The sequence below is a fragment of the Taeniopygia guttata genome, chromosome 33 (assembly GCF_048771995.1).
Source record: "Taeniopygia guttata chromosome 33, bTaeGut7.mat, whole genome shotgun sequence".
Classification (NCBI taxonomy): domain Eukaryota; kingdom Metazoa; phylum Chordata; class Aves; order Passeriformes; family Estrildidae; genus Taeniopygia; species Taeniopygia guttata.
Window position 1 is genome coordinate 3,184,300 of NC_133058.1, and position 10,474 is coordinate 3,194,773.

Genomic DNA, 10,474 nt, shown 5'->3' on the forward strand with positions numbered 1-10,474 from the left:
TAATTTGCCTGGTCCCAGCAGCACCAAACGTTGCTCTACAACATTAGAGTGCAGGATTTTCTGTAGGGAAGGATGTGGATAATCACACCACTTTCTTTAAGGTGTGGTGCTCTAAGTTCAGAGGCAATAAACCCTCGACTGATCTGAATGCACAGCAAAACTTTTCTAGAGGTGGTTCAGAGTAACTTTCTGCTCCTTTTTCCTACTGCTGTCCAAGCAAGCAAAGGACAAGCAACTCCTAACACAGAATTCAACCTTCACCATCAGAAAGGCGGTTTCTCGCATTGTTAGTGAGAGAGACATGAAGATATTCTGAAAGGCCATTACATTTTCCTGGAATATGTAATAATTTCACTGTGATAATCTTGGGAAAAACAATTTAATCTCTGAATCCACATCCGAACAGTTGCAGCCATCTTCAGTAAACTAAAGAGCAATGAGTAAAGCCTGTAACTTTGTTAATGAACTGAAGATACAACCACAGGCAGACGCTTGACAGAAATCAAGGGAAAGCACTGCGTGCAGCCCAAGTGACTCCAACACACCCTGCCTGCTCTCCCTTGGTCTTTGTCAGTCCACCCATCACCCTCGGTTAATCCCCTGGGGCGCAGCTTGTCATTTTATCTTAGCGAAACCTGACCAGTGCAGTTACATTAGAAAAGCCAAAATCATTTGCCACTACAAGTAGCCATAACAAGACACTGCTGTTTAACTGTGCAAAGCCAGGTGTGAAATGGAACGAGCTATGGCAAGGTGAGATGGGTGAATGCTACTTCATATCCTTTGGAAATAAACTGCAGAGCCCAGCAGAATCAGTTTCCGCAGCAGCAAAGCATTTGCAGAATAATGGACACTATTACTTTATTAGTTCAGCAGCACTAAATCAAAAGAGGAAAGGCCAAAGAATATATTTGCAGCTTATTGTTCCTGACTACTGGAAAGACAAAAGTCGGAATGTTTACCAGTTGCAATGTCAGCCTTGTCCCAAGATGAAAACCCAGTATTTTAATGAAAACCTCTGCTCTTTCAGTGAACTTTGGTGACAGCAGCACACAGGTAACTAACACCCCACACTGCAGATTCACAAGTCATCAAATTTCCCCTTAGCAAATGACTCAAAAAAATCTGTCCTTGTAAACAAGAATTAGTGTCAGCAGTCTTACAGCTTCAAATGTGGTAAGATAAAGCCCAGAGTGTTTGTTAGTAATTATCCAGCCTGAAGGATAACACCCATTCACACAAACCAGGCACTGGCATGGACTCCATTGCAAGGAAACAAAACCAGGTCAGGGAGACAAGGTACGCAACATTTTCCCTGCGCAAGATTAGCACCTACCACTCCACAATACTTACATTTATTAACCTTCAGCTTGCTTCCATCTACTGGAATTGGATCTATGTAATCCCAGTAATATTCATAACACCAGAAATACTCCAAGGAGTTTGTTCTGTTAGCCATGTCAGTGGTGCCTTTTAAGCCAGCTCAGACCCACTACTTTGCTTCACAGCACTGCAGCGCCCTCAGAAAGAGAATTGCACAACTGGTGCCTGTGCCAGTCACTCTGGGGTCCCGCAGCTCAAGGGCTGCCTGGGGACTGAAAACACCTCATGGCAATGAGTGTTAATGTATGGCAGAGATGTAGGAGGAGCCCTGAAAACGCAATCCTCGCTTCTTGCCGGTCACTCATGTTATTCCTCAGGATGTTTTAAACTGAGATGGGTGCCCTGTAACCTAGGGACAGGGTGGACAAGTGCCAGCTGGATCACAAACCCTTCTCTCCAAGCAGTGCACTGTTCCTGGCAGCTCCCGAGCACAGCCGGGCTGGAAAACATTCCTGATGGCATCTGGATGGAAAGGGCTGGGGTCTGGAGGGGCCACGCCAGGAGCGGCTGGTGGCACTTGGCCTCTTCAGCCTGGAGGAGACGGAGGTCAGAGCTCACCACGGTCTCTGCTGCCCGTGAGCGGGGACAGGACCCAGAGAAGAGCTGGAGCTGGGCCTGGAGGGGTTTAGGGTGGCGATCGGGAAAGGCTCTTCCCCAGAGGGTGCTGGCACTGCCCAGGCTCCCCAGCAGAGCACGTCGAGAGTGTAACAAAGTCCGGAACTGAAGGGGTATAAGAACTGAAAGACCGGGAGGTGCGGTGTGAGCCGTTGGGGGGAGCAGAGGCTCCCCGGCTGCCCAGCGCTGCATTTGCCCGTACTGCTTGCTTGCTAAATTAATAAAAGTCTCTTTATAAAGTGACACAAATTGGTCCCGTGTCATAATTTATAAGAGAGTGATGGCTTTTCTCTTCCTAGGTAACACTCTAGGCTGGAGGGGGCCCTGTCTCACCAGTGGGCAGGGTCAGCACCAAAGACACAGACACCAACTGAAGGAATTGTGTCATTTATGTCATGCACAGCTGCAAAGAATTACAAAAGGATAAGCTCAGCAAAGCACATCATCATTAGCAAAGCATTACAAAAGAAGCTCAGCAATGCACCCAGTCATTGCTACCAGAGATTGCCTGGAGTGATTAAGGAAAGATCCATCACCAGTTAGCCTCAGGCTTTACCATCATCCACAGCCACACATCAGCTGGGGGAAGCCAAGGACTGGAGAGCCACTCCCAGACACTGGGAATTCCTGCAGGTGCCTCCACCTCTGCAAGCAATGAGGCTCCAAGCCCAAAGCTGTGAGAGGACCCAGCTTTTACACTGTTAAACAAACAAGCTGGCATCACTGCCACTGCGAGAACATCTGCTTTCATTCTCCTGACTGCTTTCTCCCAAAGCCTGGCCAGGGCTGAAGGAGGAACCAAGGGAGTTGACTTTGATCCTTCACCCCCAAACAAGGCCAGATGGGGCCTTGTCTGTTTCTAAATACAGAAAGATAAATCCATGTTTTATCGAGGAACACATGCATTGATCATGTTGTTAATCATGCTTCCTTAATGAGTGGATACAAATACAACATTTGCTTGGAAGGTTCATCTAGTGGTGAGCTTTGCCTCAGGGCCTGTTCAGGCCCTGATCACAACCTGTTCAGGCCTTGGTACTTTGATCGGTCCTGAGACCTACAATCAACTACAACCTTTGTAACAATTCTTTCAGTAACACAGCTTAGATTTAGGTATTAGGCATAAAGGCATCTCCTCTTGTTCTACAATTAAGTGCAGTTTAAGTTCATTACTCAGAGCTATTCACGTTCCTTTTAAAACATGCCTAAATAGTTGCTATTCTCTGTTATTTATCAAATGCCTCTCTTTTCTTGAGACTGTCTCTTTTAAGAAAGGTCTCAATACTCCACTTCCCAGCACAAAGTGTCACAGCAACTCACCAAGTGCACACACTGCAGTGATGACAGGCCCTGCCACCAATGCATTTCACAGCAGCCTCTAATTTGGCAGCCATGAAGCCAATCCCACCAAGAAGAATTTTCTTCTGCCACTCTTCTACTGCTCCTTCTGTCAAGGTGATTCCTGCCTGTTGGCCTTCAAACCCATCACTGCTAGCAGTGCAACATCCCCGTCCCCTGATAGCCCAGGTTCCTCCTTGGCCAGCAAGCAGATAATCCAAGGCCATGCGGTTCTCTGGAGTCCCCATTTGTGTTTGTTGGAGCTCATAGGATGTGCTAATGGGCATTTCAACAGTATCATTTACTACCTCTTCTAATAATCCATTCAGCTCATTCATGTCAACTCCACGGGGCGGGGCAGCGCACATGGGGCACAGGGTGAACCAGAATCCTTTGCTTTCGGAAACCCAAGGCACTCTTTGGGTGGAAAATGTTCTCTGGGCCCTAAGTCTTCCGTGTGGTCGTTGCTGAAGGACCCTAAATGGGGGCCCTGCAGCTGGGAGCGGTGTGACACTGACACAGACCAGCTGCAGCACCCCAAGTTCTACTGACATTGGGAGTGATGGTAAAGCACAGAAATCTTCTGACACTGTAGCCTCTATAACTGTAACAGGGTTTGGTTTCTCCTGACGGGAAATCTGAGTGAATCCTGTCACACGGATCGTTGTATTCCCGTGTCCCACAGCACAGGTTTCTGTAACTGTCCCTTCATTGACTCCGTTACGAGGCAGAGCCCATTGACAGAGTTCTGGCCACCCCACAGGGTGGGCCCTCCAAGGGAACCCCATTCCTCCCAGCTTCAGCTGAGAACATACCCAGCAATTAGTGACACTGTGTGCTTTGGCTACCTTGGTCTTTAAATTTCCAAAACATTTTGATGACCGATCCCTTGGTGAAACTCTGGAGGTGTTTTGGCAAACGTCAGTAGTACTTTAGTGACACCGTTCTTCATTCTTTTTGCTCAATGTCATTCAGGTTAGGAACAATAATTCTGTTGTCCATGGAGCTGGCAACTTTTTAATTCCAGAATAATGCCCCCAAGGTCCTTTAGTGTTCAGCTTTACCATGTTGTCTGTGGGTAACAAGGCTTGGTGGGGCCCTTTCCCTTTTGGCTGGAAGAGGGCCAGGCCCTCTGCTTAAAGAAAAAAAAAGGAAAAAGAAAAAAAATACAATTTGATGAATTGTAAAAGATACAAATAAAATCCAAGTGTTAGAGAAACAACTTCTGTAACTTTGCATTAAGAGGTAAATGATCTTTTTAAAAAGAGAACTCAGTTATTTACATTGTACATGTGCTGATGGCATGGATCCATCTTACTGACCTCAGCAGCCTTTTTTACAGTTTTTGGGGTTTGTTTCCAACATTCTTTTTTTTAAATTGTGGTCGAAGCAATAGGAAATTGATTGGGGCCCTTCCAGCTCCAGGCAGGACTGGGAATCTCAACTCTGTCAAACCCCAAATCCTTTAGAAGATGACCTTCCTTCTCACTCTGGGAATGAGCTGCACATTCCCTCTGAAATTGTCAGGGGTTTCTTACGGATGAAAAATCCCACTTACGGCTTTTTGCTCTGCTTTGGAAGTGGGAAGGGTAATTCTCCATCCATCAGCTCCAGACTGCACTGCCTCAGGAACACGGCTCACTTGCCAGCTTTGGCCACTCATGGCACTTCTAGAGGAGGAAGAAAGTGCAACCGCACAATTCCAGCCAAAAAGAAATGAAGAATGAATAGAGGAGATCCAGGCGTTCCTGCGGAGATCCAGGGGTTCAGCTGGGACTATGGGGAGTTTGGGTCCTTGCCAATTGGATGTGTGTCCCCAGCTGCAATCTCCTGGCCTGCAGGGGAGTCTCACTCACCTGCCAAAGCAGAAAGCTCAGGCACTGTGCTCCAACGGGCTCGTCTGATGCAAAGCTGTCAGAGCAATGTGAGGGCAGAGCCAGCCCAGCTGTGCCCGGGGCAGAGCCCAGCAGAGCCCTGGCAGAGCCCAGAGCAGCCTCAGCACCCGCAGAGCCCGGCTGCAAGGAGAGAAACCAGAAAGCGCCCGTCAGCTGAAGGCTGCTGTCCCCTTGTCCCAGCTGCCCACAGAGCCCAGGCCATGCTGGCTGTGCCCAGAGCTGTGCCCAGAGCTGCCCATCACTGCTGCCTTTGGGAGCAGAGCAGGAGGGCAGGACATTCCCAGCCTGCAGCCAGCCACAGCACATCCAGCCCCTCAGCAGCTGCCCAGAGCAGGAGCCTCCTTGTGCTTGTTGCTGTCTCCCAAAAGCTCTGATCCCACCATGCCAAGCAGACGGGGACTCACCTCACGCCATCCTCCGCTGGGAGAAAAGCTGGTCCCAAACGATGTCCTCAGCCTTCTCCAAGGGCACGGCCTATCCACGCTGCAGCTGCTCCCAGGCACTTCCCAATCCCGACTGGACCTTACATAGAACGCTTCCTCTAGAAAAACAAACAACAAACTGTTGAAAAGAGATTAGAGACAAGGGGAAACAAGAAAAAAACTCTTATCTCTGTCAGAGGTCTGAGGAAGGCCCAACCCCTACATGCTAGGGAAAATCCCACCCATGGGGGAGAGAAGGCCACACTTTCTCTCTTCCCTCCTGCACTGCCCCCCAAAATAACGGTGATCCCAAAGCAAACAAGGGCAGTGGAGCAGCCCAAGCCCTTCCTTGCCTGCAAAGCAAAGCAGCCCCTGCACAGGTTCTGGGGTCCCACCTCTGCTCCCGCCATGGGGGTTTCTCTGTGCCGGGCTGGCTGCCCCAGCCCCAGCCCCAGCCTCAGCCCAGGCCATGCTGGGTGCTGGGGGCTGTTGGCAGGGCCAGGAGCCAACTCCCATCTTGTATCCACCCCAGCCCATGCCCCCAGCCCTGCCAAAAAGCAGCTGGGCAGCCGACTGAAGTTGCATCTGCCCCAGCAAAGGGAGAAACTTTTGTTCCCAGCCAGTCTGAGCAATGCCCAAATCTGGGAGCATTTCCCCGGCTGTGGACTCATCTGCGAATTCGCTGTGGAGCCTGGCTTTGAAGACGGTGCCACAAGTCCATCATCTTCAGCTGCCAGTGGCCAGGTTGAGGAAGAGTTTGTCATCCTTGATGTTGTTGTCGCTGTCTCCAGCAGCAGCAGCAGCCCCGCCTGGTACAGCTTCTCCAAGGGCTCCTTCTCCTTCCCTGGGGGTCAGACCAGGCTGTCAGGGTTCTGCCCAGGGCCCCAGCTGTCAGGGAAGCAGGACAAGCAAAACCAGCTCGGATGGCAGCCACCAGTGCTGGGCAGAGCAGCTCAGCTCCAGCACAAGGGCTGTGTGTTCCCACCCAAAGATCCCAGTGCATTGATACAGGCAGGGAAAAAAGTCTGGGTTTCCTTGCTTCTGATTGCCAGGGCATGTGTGGACCTGTAACTTACCAGGGCCCTGGAGCAAAGTGTGCATGTGGCTCTCTCCCTTTTTCTATGGCAGGTGAATATCCTGTATCCAAGGATCACAGAACAGGTCTTCTAATGAAGGTCTGTCCAAGAAGTGCATGGATAAACACCACCTGATAAGATCTTGGCACTCTGGGCAGAGAAACCAGAAACCACCAGTCAGCTAGAGAAGGCTCCTGTCTGCTTTGCCCCACTCTTCCCATGCCCAGGCCATGCTGCTTTTGTGCTCAGAGCTGTGCCTAAACTTTCCCATCAATTCCCTGTTGTGGAGGAGAGCAGGAGAGCAGGACATGTGCCACCTCCTCAGCGGCTGCCAGAGCGAGATGCTCACAAGCTGCTGCTGTCTCCCAGCACTGGTATTCCCCCGTGGCCAGAGATGAGGATCCACCTGGAGAGAGCCGCTGTGGCAGCGAGAGCTGATGGTCCCAGCTGATCTTCCAGCCCCTCCTGAAAGGGTGCTGCCCGCAGACCATCTGGTGCAGCAGGATGCCCAGGGACCAGATCGTTGCTGCCTCGCCATGGTACCAGCCCAAGTGGGTCCATTCTGGGGGGCTGTATGACAGTGTTCCTGTGGAATACAGATGGAGCTCATCAGGGGGATGCTGCTGCTGCTACCAGAGCCTGGCCCCAGCATCCCTGGGCGTGCAGGGGCCGCCCCAGTGGCACACGGGGCGACTGCTGCACTCTCGCCAGCACCTGGGACATGTGTACAAACTCAGGGCTGGACAAGAAGCCACTGGTGTTGGAAGAGGGCAGCAGAAGCCCCGGCAAGGCCTGACCGTGACATGCAAAGCAAAAACCCACTCAGGGCTGGGGGAAAAATCATCTCCTTATCTTCCCTGCCTGCAGTGCCCTAAAAATATTATGAAGCCAAGACAAACAAGGTGAGTGGAGCAGCCCAAGCCCTTCCTCTCACCTGCACACCAAACTGGCTGGTGCACTGGTTCTGGCTCCCTCCTATGCTACCCCCACCCACGGGTGCTTTTGTCGGGCTGGCTGCTGCTGCTCCAACCCCAGCCCCAGGCAGAGTGGTGGGCAAAGGCTGCCAGTGGGGCTGGAAGATGCCTCCCCACCCAGCCCCGCTCAAAAGCAACTCAGGGGAAGGCTCAGTACCCTGACTGGCAGCAAAAGGGAGAATCCTCGCTGCCACACCCAGCTTGGCCTGTGAGATGTTGGGCCATGAGATGGTGGGACCGGGAGCACACCCCTGCCCAGGCTCACCTGCAAAGTGAGTGTAGGCTGTGTCTTGCAGGTAGGTGCCGCAGCCAAAGTCGATCAATTTTGCCTGGCCAGTGGCCAGGTCAACCAGGATGTTCTCTGGTTTGATGTCGCGGTGCAGGACCCCTCGGCTGGTGCAGTGCCGCACGGCCTCCAGCACCTGGCGGAACAGCTGCCGTGCCACCTCTTCAGACAGGAACCTCCGTGCCCCAATGAAATGCAGGAGGTCCTGAGACCGCTCCGGCCGCTCCAGCACCATCACGATGTTGTTGGGGAGCTCAAGCCACTCCAGCAGCTGGACCACACCAGGGAAGCCAGTGGACACCTTGTCCAGCAGCACGATCTCCAGGGGTGCGCTGGTGCCGTCGGGCTGCGGGAGGACCACGGTGCCACCAGTGGGACTGATGTCCTGCCAGGGCTGGGGAACCCCTCAGCCAGCCCGGGATGCTCTGCGCCCTGCGCTGGCCCCACGCCCGCTCCCCATCGAGGGGTCCTGGTGGCTTCCCCCATGCCGGGCCTCGCCTCATCCCCGCCCGGCACGGCCCGGCTGTTCCCGCTGGCCCCGCTCACTCACCAGCTCGTCCCAGTGCCGGACGCGGTTCCGTGGCACCCTTTTGATGGCCACCTGCAAACCAAAGGCACCACCGGGTTCAGCTCGCCGCCCACCCTGCTGAGCCCCATCCTCCTGCTTCCTTCTCCTCCTTCCGCCTCCTCCTTCCTCCTCCTCCTTCTCTTCCTCCTCCCTCCTCCTCCTCCTCTTCCTTCTCCTCCTCCTCCTCCTCCTTCTCTTCCTCCTCCCTCCTCCTCCTCCTCTTTCTTCTCCTCCTCCTCCTCCTCCTCCTGCGCCCGCCGCCGGCCCCGCCACTCACCGGGGCACCGTCCGAGAGCCGCGTGGCTGCGAAGACGCTGCCGAAGCCGCCGCGCCCCAGCAGCGAACCCACTCGGTAGCGCTGCTGCAGCGCCTCCTGCGCCTTCCCTGCGGGCGGGACGCGGCTGTCAGCGCTCGGCCCGGGGCCAGGAGCGGCCCCCGAGCGCCCCTCAACCGCCTCGGGCCGGCCATCCCCAGGCCTTCGGTCTCGGGAACGGGACACGGGAGGCTCGGGGCCGGCGGCCGCGCTGCTGAGCAGCGGAGCTCGGGCCGGGGAAGCCGCGGCGGAGGCGGCAGCGGCCGTGCCGCGTGTGTCCTCCGCGGGGCCCGGGAGGAGCCGGGGCCAGGGCCGGGGCCGGGGCCGGGGCCGGGGCCGGGGCCGGGGCCGGGGCCGGGGCCGGGGCCGGGGCCGGGCTCGGGCCAGGCGGAGCCAAAGGGCGGCGATGCCCCAGCCCCAGGCACTGATGCCCGCCCAGCAGTGCCACCGCCAGCACGCCCAGAGCCGGGCGGAGGCGAGACCGCGGCGGGGTGGGCGGGGGCGGGGACGGGGCAGCCCCGCCCGGGGCCGGGGGCGGGCCGGGGGCATGGCCCGGCCCGGCATGGGGGAGAGGGAGGCGGGGAGAGGGGAGGGACAGCGGGTGAGGGACACCGAGAGGAAGGTGTCCCACAGCCGGAGAGAAAGAAGAGAAAGAGAAAGAAGAGAAAAACTGCTTTTGCTGCCGCTGCTGCCGCCGCCGCCGCTGCTGCCTCTGCAACTGAAGCACCGAGGCCGTTTGTCCGCGTGTCCGTTCCCCGCTCGCCCCACGGCCGAGCCCCGCGCGCCCCGGGGACAGCCCCTTCCTCTGTCCAAACACGGGAACTTTGCAGTGTTCAGCCCAGATCCAGAGTCCTGACTCCTGCACACTGGCAGAGAAATCCCCTCCGCTGTGTCGCTGCTGTGCATTGTCCTTGCTGAGGTTCAAACACTATTGGGGCACATTTCCTGGGTGTAGGATTCGTACCTGCTCCTCCAATTCTCTCCTGGGCTGTACTGGGGATGAACTGGGCTGTACTGGGAGGGATTTTAAGGGCACTGGGGCTGTACTGGGCTGTACTGGGGATGAACTGGGCTGTGCTGGGAAGGATTGGAGGGGCACGGGGGATGTACTGGGCTGTACTGGGGATGAACTGGGCTGTAATGGGAGAGACTGGAGGGGTTGAATGGGCTGTTCCCGCCTCTGCTGCCTCCCATTTGCCGAGGCTCCCGCCCATCACAGCCGCCAACCAATCAGCACCAGGGATTATGGCCTTGGGGGCGGTACCTGGAGCCTGCGCCATCTTTTCTTTTGCCTACAACTCCCGTCATGCTCTGCGGCCCCATAGAGCCCCTTTAAAGCCGGGACTACAACGCCCATCATGCCCCGCGCACCACAGACCCTCGGTATCCGCCCCCATCTGTCCCACAAGTGTCCCCCAGACCCTCCGGGATCCCCAAGTGCCCCTCAGCGCCCATTCAGGACCCCCAAAATTTTACTGGCAAAGTACAAAAGAACAAGAAACTTTGGAAAAGCATTTAATACAAAACCAATCCAGTTTAAATCACTTGTCATAGGAGTAACTTCATTCACTCAGCCCATTTAGTCTGGAAAGGTTTAAAGGCTT

General features: G+C 54.9%; 1 protein-coding gene and 1 long non-coding RNA gene across 2 annotated transcripts; both read right to left on the minus strand.

Annotated features, from left to right (window-relative positions):
- Positions 1–4,199: 4,199 nt before the first annotated feature.
- On the minus strand, positions 4,200–6,053 carry LOC140681278 (uncharacterized). The gene is made up of 4 exons (XR_012052492.1): positions 5,636–6,053; positions 5,193–5,351; positions 4,895–5,006; positions 4,200–4,468 (listed from the first exon to the last, which is right to left on the minus strand). It is a non-coding gene; the product is annotated as an uncharacterized lncRNA (long non-coding RNA).
- Positions 6,054–7,981: 1,928 nt separating this feature from the next.
- Positions 7,982–10,227, minus strand: LOC140681242 (serine/threonine-protein kinase pim-1-like; the record flags this gene model as incomplete). Its single annotated transcript, XM_072920720.1, has 2 exons — positions 10,135–10,227; positions 7,982–8,335 (listed from the first exon to the last, which is right to left on the minus strand). Coding segments are annotated over exons 1-2 (447 nt in total), but the record flags the coding sequence as incomplete, so codon positions are not given.
- Positions 10,228–10,474: the final 247 nt, after the last annotated feature.